Genomic DNA, 14509 nt, shown 5'->3' on the forward strand with positions numbered 1-14509 from the left:
TGTGTTCCCCCAGCCTCCTGCCTGTCCTATCCTGATGCTGCCTGTCTTGCTGTGTTCCTCCAGCGTCCTGCCTGTCCCTCCTGATGCTGCCTGTCTTGCTGTGTTCCTCCAGCGTCCTGTCTGTCCCTCCTGATGCTGCCTGCCTTGCTGTGTTCCTCCAGCCTCCTGCCTGTCCCTCCTGATGCTGCCTGTCTTGCTGTGTTACTCCAGCGTCCTGCCTGTCCCTCCTGATGCTGCCTGCCTTGCTGTGTTCCCCCAGCCTCCTGCCTGTCCTATCCTGATGCTGCCTGTCTTGCTGTGTTCCCCCAGCCTCCTGCCTGTCCTATCCTGATGCTGCCTGTCTTGCTGTGTTCCCCCAGCCTCCTGCCTGTCTACTTTGGATTGTAGCAGCTGCAGTTTTTTTGTCTCTAACTGCATAAGGCTGGAGCTGTTACAAAATTATTTCTGACGTGAATCCCAGAATGATACAGATTCTGAAACAAGCTGAGACACAGAGAGGTTGAGAGCAGAAGCATAAAGAAACTGAAAAGGGAAAGAGAGATTGATGAGGAGGTCAGGCAGAAAACTGTGTTAACACAGAGACAGAACTTTGAAGTGGAGAGCAGAGAGTTGTGATCATTTACAATGTCCGCCTGCAATGTGTGTTTGGTATTTCTGATCTGGTGCCAGATTTTAAATCTTTCAGCAGCAGGGAATGAAGAATCTGCCGTTGACAATGGGAACCGTGGAAATGGAACTGTGTTCACTGTCCCCCGTAACAGACCTACCAGTCATTCACCAGGAGCTGGCTGGGAGACCAAGATTAAAGGAGCTACTTCACGTGGACAAGGAACTGCTTCAGGTGAGGAAGATCTGTCTGGATAATCTTTTCCCAATTCCTGAGAAATTATGCAAGGGAGGAAGGGCCTGATCTACCAGTCAGGGTAATTGAGGTATTTTATCACTGGTAGATCTCAAAAAGTCCCAGATGAGCACTATCAAAGTCAATCAACAAATGCATAGACCAGAAAGCACAGCCCGGGTACCAGAGCAGTTATAAAACATGGTTATTGTTCATGGTTGTTCACAAGGGGAGTCAATACCTCGCCATATTATTGCTGGAGTTCTCAGGAATTCTGCCCCTAAGGGCATTGTGGGTCACCCCATAGCAGGTAGACTGCAGTAGTTCAAGAACACAGTTCATCATTACCTTCTCAAGGGGTAACAAGGGATGGGCAATAAATGCCTTATCCTACAAATGAATAAAAGAAAACTCCACCACCACCATTCCTGGATATGTAGGGGGCTGAGCACACAGCCTTGCAGGGCACTGGTGTTGAAGATTATGGTGGAGGAGACCTGTTGATTATTCTGATTGGAATGCAGTGTATGGGTCATGAAGTCAAGGATCCAGTTACAGAGGGGGGAGCTGAGACCCAGGTCTCGAAGGTTAGGGATAAGTTTGTTTGGAATTATGGTGTTGGAGGTGAAACTACAGTTAATAAGTAGGAATCTGAGGTAGGTATCCTCATTATCCTTACGTTCCAGGGATGAGTGTTGAGCCAGGGAAATGTTTTCTGCTGTGGACCTGTTATGCCGATAAGCGAATTGCAATGAATCAAGGCATTCTGGGAGATTGGAGTTGATGTGAGCCATGACTAACCTGTGAAGCACTTGATAGTTATGGAGGTCAGAGCCACCGGGCGATTGTTATTGAGGCACACTACATGATTATTCATTGGCAGTGGAATGACGGTGACTTTCTTGAAGCAGATGGGGACCTCAGATCGTGGTAAGGAGAGTCATGGAGCTGTAGAGATGAACTGCACGGAAACAAACTCATCAGTCCAACACATCCATGTCAACCAGATATCCCAACTTAATCTCGTCCCATTTGCGAGCACTTGGCCCATACCCCTCCAAACCCTTCCTATTCATATACCCATCCAGACGCCTTTTAAATGTTGTAATTGTACCAGCCTACACCACTTCCTCTGGCAGCTCAATCCATACACGCACCACCCTCTGCATGAAAATTTCAATAAGGCCACCCCTCAGCCTCCGACGCTCCAGGGAAAGCAACCCCACCCTATTCAGCCTCTCTCTATAACTCAAACCCTTGAACCCCAACAACATCCTTGTAACTCTTTTCTTAACCCTTTCAAATTTCACAACATCCTTTCTATAGAAGGGGTCATCAACAGTGCTATCAAGCAGCACCTGCTCAGCAATAACCTACTCAGTGACACCCAGTTTGGGTTCCACCAGGGTCACTCAGCTCCTGACCTCATTACAGCCTTGGTTCAAACATGGACAAAAGGGCTGGATTCCAGAGGGGAGGGGAGAGGGACAGCCCTTGACATCAGGCTGCATTCGACTAGGTGTGCATCAAGGAGCTCTGGCAAAACTGGAATCAATGGGTAATGGGGGTCAAACTCACCAGTGGTTAGAGTCATACATGACACATTGCAGGATGGTCTGTTGGAGATCAATCACTTCACTCCCAGGGCATCTCTGCAGGAATTTCTCAGGGTAGTGTCCTCAGCCCAACCATCTTTAGCTGCTTCATAAGACCATAAGACCATAAGACCATAAGACATAGGAACAGAAATTAGGCAATTCAGCCCATTGAGACTGCTCCACCAATCAATCATGGCTGATGAAGGCTTTTGCCTGAAACATTGATTTTCCTGCTCTTCGGATGCTGCCTGACCTGCTGTGCTTTTTCAGCAACACAGTTTCAACTTTAATCTCCAACATCTGCAGTCCTCATTTCGCCTGATAAATTTCTCAACCCCATTCTCCTGCTTTTGCCTCGTACTCTTGATCCCCTTGATACACATGAAGCTATCTATCTCAGTCTTAAATATACTCAATGACCTGGCCTCCACAGTCTTCTGTGGCAATAAATTCCATCGATTCACCACTCTCTGGCTTATTGTTCTTTCTCCTTATTTTTACGACATGGGGTAAACCCTCCTGCTTAATTTAAAACCACCAACGTAGAAAAGATTTATTCCACGCAGTGATCTGTAAAAATCAAGTGGCCAAGAACTATTTAAAGTAAAAAGTAACAACTTTATTTCTTAAAGCATAATTAACTAATCTCTATTTAGAAATTTTTTCTCTAACCTATCTTTTAGCTTCCCTTCTATAATACTAGTCCGATAAAACTCCCATTATCTCAAAACCAGGCAGCTCTAGGTTCTTGTCTTCAGATCTTCCTGTGTCTTCTTTTCTCTTTGTTAAGAATTTCTGCATCACAGGTTACTGATCAAAAAGGGACTTTTAAGAAAGTTTTTTTTAGCCTGTTACATGCTAGGACGTGGCAGATCTCCTCTCAACTGTTCAATTTCCCCCCGGTCTTAAACCCCAGAGCATCAGTTTGTGTCAGTGGCTTTTAAGATTCTCAATTCAAACATGATTAGAAATTGGTATTTTTATCAAGGTATACTTTAAACTGATGGGCCGGATTTGAATTTGTTTTTGTCTCTAAGCAACAAACTACTTGGGTTGTTCAACCTAGTGTTATGCACATTGTTGCCTTATTGAGAACAGCTCTCTTAAAGTTATACCCACATCTTGATAACAATATCTCTGTTCTAAAAGGTCTTTCCTTTATTCTGAGGCTGTGCTTTTAGCTCCTGGTCTCTCCTACCAATGGAAACACCTTCCCAATGTCCACTCTGTCCAGGCCATTCTGCATGTTTCAATTAGATACAATTAGTAAAGCCTTTGATAAGGTTCCACATGGTAGGCTGTTGGAGAAAATGCAGAGGCATGGGATTGTGGGTCATTTAGCAGTTTGGATTAGAAACTGGCTTTCTGAAAGAAGGCAGCGAGTGGTGGTTGATGGAAAATATTCAGCCTGGAGTCCAGTTACTAGTGGTGTTCCACAAGGGTCTGTTCTGGGACCACTGCTGTTTGTCATTTTTATAAATGACTTAGACGCAGGCATAGGTGGATGGATTAGTAAATTTGCAAATGACACTAAAGTCAGGGGAGCAGTGGACAGGTCGTTTCAGGTTGCAGAATTGGGCTGAGAGGTGGAAAATGGAGTTCAATGCAGACAGATGTGAGGTGATTCACTTTGGGAAGAATAACAGGAAGGCAGCATATTGGGTCAGTGGAAAGATTCTTGATAGTGTGGATGTACAGAGGGATCTTGGAGTCCATGTACATAGATCCCGAAAGTTGCCACCCAGGTGGATAGTGCTTAAGATCGTGTTAAGAAGGCATACAGTGTGTTCGGTTCTCAAATCTTCTCAAAACTCGCTAAGTGTGTTAGGTTTTTATTGGTAGAGGGTTTGAATTTCAGAACCACAATATCATGCTGCAACTAAACAAAACGCTAGTGTGGCCACACTTGAATATTGTGTACAGTTCTAGTCGCCCCATTACAGGAAGGATGTGGAAGCATTGGAAAAGGTGCAGAGGAGATTTACCAGGATGTTGCCTGGTCTGGAGGGAAGGTCTTAGGGGAAAGGCTGAGAGACTTGGGTCTGTTCTCATTGGAGAGAAGAAGGCTAAGAGGGGATTTAATAGAGACATACAAGATGACCAGAGGATTAGATAGTGTAGACAGTGAGAGTCTTTTTCCGAGGATGAGGACGTCAGCTTGTACGACGGGGCATAACTACAAATTGAGGGGTGATATATTTAAGACAGATGTCAGAGGCAGGTTCCTTACTCAGAGAGTGGTAAGGGTGTGGAATGCCCGACCTGCTAATGTAGTTAACTCAGCCACATTAGGGAGATTTAAACAATCCTTGGATAAGCACATGGATGGTGATGGGATAGTGTAGGGGGATGGGCTTAGATTAGTTCACAAGTAGGCACAACATTGAAAGCTGAAGGCCTTGTTCTGTATTGTTGTGTTCTACGTTCTATGTTCTATACCCCCTCAGCTTTCTAAACTCCTTGAATATAGACCCAGCGTCCTCAAACATTCCTCATAAGTTAAAATAACATTCCCTCCATCATAAGATCAGAAATGGGGATATTCGCCAATGATTGCACAAGGTTCAGCACCATTCACGACTCCTCGCATACTGAAGCAGACCACATTCAAATACAACAAGACCTGGACAATATCCAGGCTTGGGCTGACAAGTGGCAAATATGATTCATCCCACACAAATACCAGGCAATAACTGTCACCAGTAACAGACAACGTAACCACTGCTCCTTGACATTCAATGTGTTACCATCACTGATCCCTCGCCCTCACCCCTCCCTCCCCTCCCCAACTATTAACATCCCAGGAGTTATCATTGACCAGAAACTCAACTGGATTTGCCACATAAATACTGTGGAAAAAGTAAGGACTGCAGATGCTGGAACTTAGAGTGGTGCTGGAAAAGCACAGCAGGTCAGGCAGCATCCGAGAAGCAGGAAAATTGATGTTTCAGCCAAAAGCCCTTCATTAGGAATCTGTGGCTACAGGAGTAAGTCATAAGCTGGGAATATTGCAGACAGTAACTTGACTCCTGACTCCCCAAAGCTTGTCCACCATCTACAAGACACAAGTCAGGAGTGAGATGGAATACTCCACACTAGCCTGGATGGGTGCAGCCTTTGGGGAAGGTGATGGCCTGATGGTATGAGTTGTGTGGCTCACCTTCTAATCGAGAAATCCAGCTCTGGGAACCTAGGTTCAAAACCCACCATGGCATATGATGGAATTTGAATTCAATTTTAAAAATCTGGAGTTAAGCAGCATGGTGGCACAGTGGTTAGCACTGCTGCCTCACAACGCAAGAGTCCTGGGTTCAATTCCAGACTCGGGCAACTGCCTGAGTGGAGTTTGCACATTGTCCGCGTGGGTTTCCTCACACAGGCCAAAAATCTGCAGATTAGGTGAATTGGCCAGGCTAAATTGCCCATAGTTGCAGGTGAATTAGTCAGGGATAAATACAGGGTAGGGGAATGGGTCTGGGTGGGTTACTCTTTGGCGGGTCAGTGTAGACACGTTGGGCCAAAGGGCTTGTTTCCATACTGTAGGGAGTCTAATGATGACTGTGAATCCATTGTCAATTTTGGGGAAAACCCATCTGATTCACTAATGCCCTTTAGGAAGGAAACTGTCATCCTCACCTGCTCTGGTCTACATGTGACTCCAGACTCACAGCAATGTGCTTGACTCTAAACTGCCCTCTGGGCAATTAGAGATGGGCAATCAATGCTCTCAAACCAATGTTGCCCTCAGCCTGTGAATGAATAAAGACAAAAGGAGCTCCAACAACACAAAGAAGTCTGACACTATCCAGGGCAAAGCAGCCCACTTGATTGGCACCACATCCACAACTATCCACTCCATCTATACACCCAGTAGCAGCAGTGTGTACTATCTATAAGATGCACTGCAGAAATTCACCAAAGATCCTCAGACGGCACCTTTCAAAACGATGACCACGTCCATCCAGAATGACCAGGGGAGTCGATATGTTGGACAACTACCATCTTCAAATTCCCCTCCAAGCCACTCACCACCCTGACTTGGAAATATATCAATGTTCTTTTATTGTCCCTGGGTTAAAATCTTGGAATTCCCTCCCAAGGGTATTGTGGATCAATTGATGGACTGCAGGGGTTCAAGAAGGCAGTTCATCATCACCACCATAGAAGCCAACCTCCCATCCATGGACTCCATTTACACTTCTCACTGCTGTGGAAAGGCTGCCAACATCATCAAAGGCCCTCCCAGCTCTCCCCGGTAACACTATCCTACAACCGCTTCCATCAGGCAGAAGATACAGAATCTTAAGCAGACACAGCAGCAGGTTCAGGAACAGCTTCTTCCAGGCTGTTATTATACTGATGGATGGACTCTCTAACGTCAAATAATGATGAAGTTGCTAATATTGATCTTGCTTTGCGCATCTCCTATGCAGTGTAACCTGTACATCTCACTCTGTCCCAGTACCTAATGACCTGTACGGCCTTGATTGCTATGATCTGCCTGTACTGCTCACAAAACAATGTTTTCCACTCTCCTTAGGTACATGTGACTACAATAAATCAAATCAAACCAAAGGCAACCAATGACTGGTAATAAATGCTGGCCAGCCAGTGACATCCACATCCTACAAACAAATTTTGAAAAGTTACAAAAGGATACTGCTCAGGGTATTAAATAACGTCTGACTTACCTTCTCGGCAAGCTGGGTTGGACCTGCAAGGGAGCATAATTCTTCGGCAGCCATAAAGGTTAGCTTAAACCTACCATTAAGAGGTGAAGAGTTGGACTTGTGAAAGAGTGCAATTATGAGGCTAAAATATCAAACAGTGACATCACAGGAAAGTCATGACTTGATTCATTGCTCAGCAAATACTGTTGGGGACTTTGTTTCAACTTCAGATCTTTTGGGAAATACTCCGTGCTGCATTAACACAGGGAAAGAAAAACAAACCCCTCACCCACCCATGCAACTGTCTTCTTCTTCATTCAGAGAATCTGGGTGACGCTGATTGGGCCAACATTTATTGATTATCCCTGGTTGCCCTTGAGAAGGTGATGGAGAGCTGTTCCAGTTCTGAATGACCCCCTCTCCTTCTGTTACCTTTGTTTCTACGACACCAGTTTTGCTGGGCTCATTGATATCACACTTGATCAAACAGATTGCAAATTTCAATAGATTTCACCTCACCTCTGGGATTTATGTCTCAACCAAGGCTGTAATGAGGTTGGTTGCTGAGTGACCCTGAAGTTTTATATTCTTCATTCATGGATGAGGGCATTTCTGGCTGGGCCAACTATATTGCTGTGGGTCAGAAGGCAGACCAGGTTAATTCCTTAAAGGACGTTAGCGAACCAGATGAGCTTTTACAACAATTAACGTGAGACACTTAATTCCAGATTGTTAAGGTGAATTCACATTCTACCATCTGCCATGGCAGGATGTGAACCCGGGTCCCCAGAACACTCCCTGAGTCTCTCAACTAGTAATATTCCAGGTGAAAGACTCCAGCCTGAAACGTCAATTCTCCTGCTCCTTGGATGCCGCCTGACTGGCTGTGCTTTTCCAGGAACACACTCTCGACTCTGATCTCCAGCATCTGCAGACCTCACTCTCTCTCAATTAATAATCTAGTGATAATACCACAAGGCCATCACTCCACTGTTGATCAGTTGCTGTTTGATAACACTGTCAATGACACCCTGCATCACTTTAGTCATCTCTGAGAATAGACTGATGGGACGGTAATTGGCCGGGTTGGATTTGTCCCATTTGCATGTCCAGGATATACCTAAGCAATTTTTCACACTGCTGGGGAGAGACAATGTTGTCACTGCACTGGAAGAGCTTTGCTAGTGGAGCAGTAAGTCTTCGATAATCAGAATGTAGTTAGGGCCAATGGACTTTATAGTATCCAGTGCCTCTAAATGCTTCTTAATATCGTGCAGCGTGAATCATATTGGCTGGCATCTAAGATGATAGGGATTCCTGAAGAAGGGCTCATGCCCGAAACGTCGATTCGCCTGCTCCTTGGATGCTGCCTGACCTGCTGCGCTTTTCCAGCAACACATTTTCATCACTGGAGGAGACTGGAATGGATCATCCACTCAGCAATTCTGACTGAAGATTGTTACGAAAGTTTCAGCCTTATCTTTTGCACTGATGTGCTGGGCTCCTTCATCTTTGAGGATAGGGATATTTGTGAAGGCTCCTCCTCCAATGAGTTGTTTAATCGTCCACCATCATTCACAGCTGGATGTGGCAGTACTGCAGTGTTTAGATCTGATCTGTTGGTTGTTGGATTACTTAGCTCTGTCCATCATTTACTGCTTATACTGTCTGACATGCAAGTAATTCTAGAATGGGATTTAGGTGGGAACCTAAGTAGGGTGACAAGTAAAATACAGTCATAGAGATTGACAGCATGGAAACAGGCCCTTCAGCCCACCACCTCTGGCAGCCCAATCCAGGCCCTCACCACCCTCTGTGTGAAAACAATTACCCCACTGGAACCTTTTGTATCCTTCCCCTCTCATCTTACATCTATGCCCTCTAGTTTTAGACAGCCCTACTATGGGAAATCGCTGTCAGCTATCTGCCTTATCTATGCCTGCTATGAATTTTGTAGACCTCTACAAGGTCATTCCTCTATAAATGCCATATCGATAAGGAGGGTAACCAAGGGCAAGAGTAAACAGAGCCACTATAAAATGAAAAGTTAGGATGATTAAAAATTGCAAAAAATGCAAGCCAAATTTTAATGCATGAAGCATTTGGAACAAAGTACATGAGTTCACAGTGCAGAGCAAGGGAAGTGAATATTGTTTCCTTGTCATGATAGAAAGATGGTTTCAAGGAGATCAGAGCTGAGAACTTAATACTCAGGGATATTTGATTTTTCGGAGAGAAAGGACCATTGGAAAAGGTGGGTGCGGTAGCACTTATTTACTAAGTGAATAACAGATGAAATGTGGACAGTTGCGAGAGCTGATTGAGCCCCAAATGATGCTGAGTCCATTTGGATGGAAGTAAATAACAACAAGGGAAAGAAAACCCAGTACAGAGCCCCAAAGAGAAGCCACAATGTCGGAAAGTGCATAAATCAACAACCAATAGGGTTTTTTTCTAAAACAGATTACAGTAACTATAGGTGACTTTATGGTGATTGGGTCAAAAGGTAGCTACAAAATAATTTATAGGCTGCATTCAGGATAGTTCCCTCCAGCTGAATGCCATCTACCATGGAGCCAATCAGGGAGCAGCTCTCCTGGATTTGGCAATGGGTAATAAGGCAGACTTAATAAATGACTGAGAGTAAAGGATCCCTGAGGAAGTAGCAATCATAACCAAATTGAATCTAATATTCAATTTAAGAGTGAGAAACTTGGGTCAGAAACAATTTAAGTTAAAAAAAGGAAATTACAATTAAATGAAGATAGAATTAGTTCAAATGGACTGAGTGGATAGATCATCAGGAAAGAGATGAGACAAACAATAGCAGACTGCAGGTAATTCATGACTCTCAGCAAAACTTATATTTTGGTAAGGAGGAAAGATCCGAAGAGAGGTACAAACCAACCTAAAAACTGGGAGAAATTCAGAATCCAACAAAGGAGATAATAAGGACACAGAAAATAATCTTAAAGAGAAATGAAAGAGGAATACACAAACTGACAATATGTCGGTGATGGGGAAGTTGCTGGAGAGAGGGTACTGAGAGATAGGATCTATTTATACTTGGAAAGGAATGAGTTTATTGGTGATGGGCAACATGGTTTTGTGTGGGGGAGATCATGCCTTGCCAACTTAATAGAGTTCTTCAAGGAAGTGACCATGTTGATAGATGAAGGAAGGGCTGTTGATGTCATATACATGGATTTTAGTAAGGTGTTATATAAGGTTCCCCATTGTAGACTAACGGGGAAAGTGAAGTCACTTGGTGTGCAGGGTGTTCTAGCCAGTTGGATAAAGAACTGGTTAAATAACAGGAGACAGAGAGTAGTAGTTGAAGGGAGTTTCTCGAAATGGAGGAAGGTGACCAGTGGTGTTCCACAGGGGTCAGTATTGGGGCCACTGTTGTTTGTAATATACATAAATGATCTAGAAGAGGGCACTGTTGGTATAATCAGCAAGTTTGCAGATGACATGAAGACTGGTGGAGTAGCAGAAAGCATAAGGGACTGTCAGAGAATACAGGAGGATATAGATATACTGGAGAGTTGGGCAGAGAAGTGGCAGATGGAGTTCAATCCAGACAAATGTGAAGTGAAGCATTTAGACAAGACTAATTCTAGAGCGAATTATACAATGAATGGAAGAGCCTTGGGAAAAGTTGATGGGCAGAGAGATCTGGGAGTGCAGGTCCATTGTACCCTGAAGGTTGCTGCACAGGCAGATAAAGTGGTCAAGAAGACATATAGTATGCTTGCCTTCATTGGGTGGGGTATTGAGTATAAGAGCTGGCAAGTCATGGTAAAATTGGACAAGACATTGGTTTAGCCGCATTTAGAACACTGTGTACAATTCTGGTCGCCACATTACCAAAAGGATGTGGACGCTTTGGAGAGGATGCAGAGAAGGTTTATGAGGATGTTGCCTGGTATGCAAGGTGCTAACTATGAAGAGAGGTTGAGTAGGTTAGGTTTATTTTCACTAGAAAAAAGGAGATTGAGGGGGGACCTGATTGAGGTTTACAAAATCATGAAGGGTATAGACAGGGTGGATAGAGACAAGCTTTTTCCCAGGGTGAAGGATTCAATAACAAGAGGTCATGCTTTCAAGGTGAGAGGTGGAAAGTTTAAGGGGGATACACGCGGCAAGTTATTCACATAGAGGGTGGTGGGCATTTGGAACACGTTGCCAGCAGAGGTGGTAGAGGCAGGCACGGTAGACTCATTTAAGATGTGTCTGGACAGATTCACAAGGAGGTGGGGAGCAGAGGGATACAGATGCTTAGGAATTGACCAACAGGTTTAGGCAGTACATTTGGATCATCTCAGGCTTGGAGGGCCGAAGGGCCTGTTCCTGGGCTGTAAATTTTCTTTGTTTTCTTTGTTTCTTTGATTTGCTTTCAACACATAAGAAGCAAGACAGAGGTCAAAGTGAACATGGCTGCTACAGAAAATGAATCTGGGAGGAGACAGTTTTTGAAATAAGGAAATGACAGATGGGTTAAACAGATATCGTCACAGGTGAGGTGTCAGAATACTGGAGGGTAGTGAACGTGGTGCCACTTGTTAAGAAAGGTGGTAAGGACAAGTTAGGGAGCTATAGACTGATGAGCTTGACGTTGGTGGTGGGCAAGTTGTTGGAGGGAATCCTGAGGGACAGGATGTACATGTATTTGAAAAGGCAAGGACTGACTAGGGATAGTCAAACATGAGGACTGCAGATGCTGGAAACCAGAGTTTAGATCAGAGTAGTGCTAGAAAAGCACAGCAGGTCAGGCAGCATCCGAGGAGCAGGAAAATCGAAATTTCAGGCAAAAGCCCTTCATCAGGACTAAGCCCTCTATTCCTGAGGAATTTTGGGATTTTGCCCAAAATGTCAATTTTTCGAATTAGGGATAGTCAACATGGCTCTGTGCATGGGAAATCATGTCTCACAAAAGTGATTGAGTTTTTGATGAAGTAAAAAGTAGGTTGATGAGGGCAGAGCAGTAGACGTGATCTATGTAGACTTCTGTAAAGTGTTCAACAAAGTTCCCCATGAGAGACTGATTAGCAAGGTTAGATCTCATCGAATACAGGAAGAACTAGACATTTGGATACAGAACTGGCTCAAAGGTAGAAGACAGAGGGTGATGGTGGAGGGTTGTTTTTCAGACTAGAGGCCTGTGACCAGTGGAGTGCCACAAGGATCGGTGCTGGGTCGTCTAATTTTCATTATTTATATAAATGATTTGGATGTGAATATAGAAGGGATAATTAGTAAGTTTGCAGATAACACTAAAATTGGAGGTGCAGTGGACAGTGAAGAAAGCTACCTCAAAGTACACCAGGATCTTGATCAGTTGGGCCGATGGGCTGAAGAATTTTAATTTAGATAAATGTGAGATGCTGCATTTTGGAAAGGCAGGTTCATAGTTCCTTGAAAGTGGAGTCCCAGGTAGACAGGATAGTGAAGAAGACGTTTAGTATGCTTGCCTTTATCGGTCAGTGCATTGAGTATAGGAATTGGGAGGTCATGTTGTGGCTGTACAGGATGTTGGTTAGGCCCACATTTGGAATACTGCATGTAATTCTGGTCTCCCTCCTATCGGAAGGATGTTGTGAAACTTGAAAGGATTCAGAAAAGATTTACAAGGATGTAACCAGGGTTGGAGGATTTGAGCTACAGGGAGAGGCTGAATAGACTGGGACTGTTTTCCCTGGAGCGTCGGAGGCTGAGGGGTGACCTCATAGAGGTTTACAAAATTATGAGGGGCGTGGATAAGGTGAATAGCCAAGGTGCATACATGGAATGAGCTGCAAGAGGCAGTCGTCGAGGCTGGTCCAACATTTAAAATGTATCTGGATGTGTGCATGAATAGGAAGGGTTTAGAGGGACATTGGTAAATACTGGCAAATGGGACTAGATTTAATTTGAGTGTCCAGTTGACTGGTAATTTGGACCAAAGGGACTGTTTTCATGCAATACTGCTCCAGGACTCTATGATTGTATATTTTGCATCAGTCATTATTGTGGAAGATACTTTGAAAATCCCACTTATGCTAAAGAATATGGGAGAGGAATTGTGTACCATCATCATCAAAGAACAAAGAACAATGGACAAAGAACATTACAGCACAGGAACAGGCCCTTCGGCCCTCCAAGCCTGAGCCAATCCAGATCCTCGATCTAAACCTGTTGCCTGTTTTCTAAGGATCTGTATCTGTCTGCTCCCTTCCCATTCATGTATCTGTCTAGATACATCTTAAGTGATGCCCACCTCTACCACCTCTACTGGCAACATATTCCAGACACCCACCACCCACCACCGTGAAGAACTTTCCACGTATACCTCTCCTAAACTCTTTCCCTCTCAGTTTAAACACGTGACTCCTAGTAACTGAGCCCTCAACTCTGGAGAAAAGCTTCTTGCTATCCAGCCTGTCTATCCCTCTCACGATTTTGTAGACCTCAATCAGGTCCCCCCTCACCCCCCATCTTTCTAATGAAAATAATCCTCATCTACTCAACCTCTCTTCATAGCTAGCATCGTCCATACCAGGCAACATCCTGGTGAACCTTCTCTGCACCCTCTCCAAAGCATCCACATCCTTTTAGTAATGTGGTGACCAGAACTGTACGCAGTTTTCCAAATGTGGCCGAACCAAAGTCTTATACAACTGTAACATGACCTGCCAACTCTTGTACTCGGTACTCTATCTGATGAAGGAAAGCATGTCATATGCCTTCCTGACCACTCTATTGACCTGCATTGCCACCTTCAGGGAATAATGGACCTGAACACCCAGATCTCTCTGCATATCACTTTTCCCCAGGGCTTTTCCATTTACTATATGGTTTGTTCTTGAATTGGATCTTCCAAAATGCATCACCTCGCATTTGCCCAGATTGAACTCCATCTGCTATTTCTCTGCCCAACTCTCTCCAATCTACCTGTATTCTGCTGCATTCTCTGACAGTCTCCTTCACTATCTGCTACTCCAGTTGCTAATTAAACCACTTCTACCTTCCTCCAGAATATTTATGTATATCACAAATAACAGTGGTCCCAGCACAGATCCCTGGAACGCCGCTGAGCACAGTTCTCCATTTTGAGAAATTCTCTTTCACTACTACTCTCTGTCTCCTGCTGCCCAGCCAATTCTCTATCCATCTAGTTAGTACATGCAATGGGACCCCCATGTGACTTCACTTTCTCCAACAGCCTACCATGGGGAACTGTATCAAATGCCTTACTGAAGTCCCTGTATATTACATCTACAGCCATTCCCTCATCAATGAACTTTGTCACTTCCTCAAAGAATTCTATTAAGTTTGTAAGACATAACCTTCCCTGCACAAAACATTGTTGCCTATCATTGATAAGCCCATTTTCTTCCAAATGTAAGTAGATCTTATCC

The 14509-nt window shown here is 44.3% G+C and overlaps 1 protein-coding gene across 1 annotated transcript in view; it reads left to right on the forward strand.

Moving 5' to 3' along the window:
- Window positions 1-624: 624 nt before the first annotated feature.
- LOC140480821 (disintegrin and metalloproteinase domain-containing protein 12-like) overlaps window positions 625-14509 on the forward strand; it is a 228118-nt gene continuing 214233 nt past the window's right edge. The window contains exon 1 of the mRNA XM_072576260.1: window positions 625-841. Coding sequence (XP_072432361.1) covers window positions 625-841 — 217 coding nt within the window. The remainder of the gene's footprint in view (window positions 842-14509) is intronic.

Source organism: Chiloscyllium punctatum, chromosome 1 (assembly GCF_047496795.1).
Source record: "Chiloscyllium punctatum isolate Juve2018m chromosome 1, sChiPun1.3, whole genome shotgun sequence".
NCBI classification, from domain to species: domain Eukaryota; kingdom Metazoa; phylum Chordata; class Chondrichthyes; order Orectolobiformes; family Hemiscylliidae; genus Chiloscyllium; species Chiloscyllium punctatum.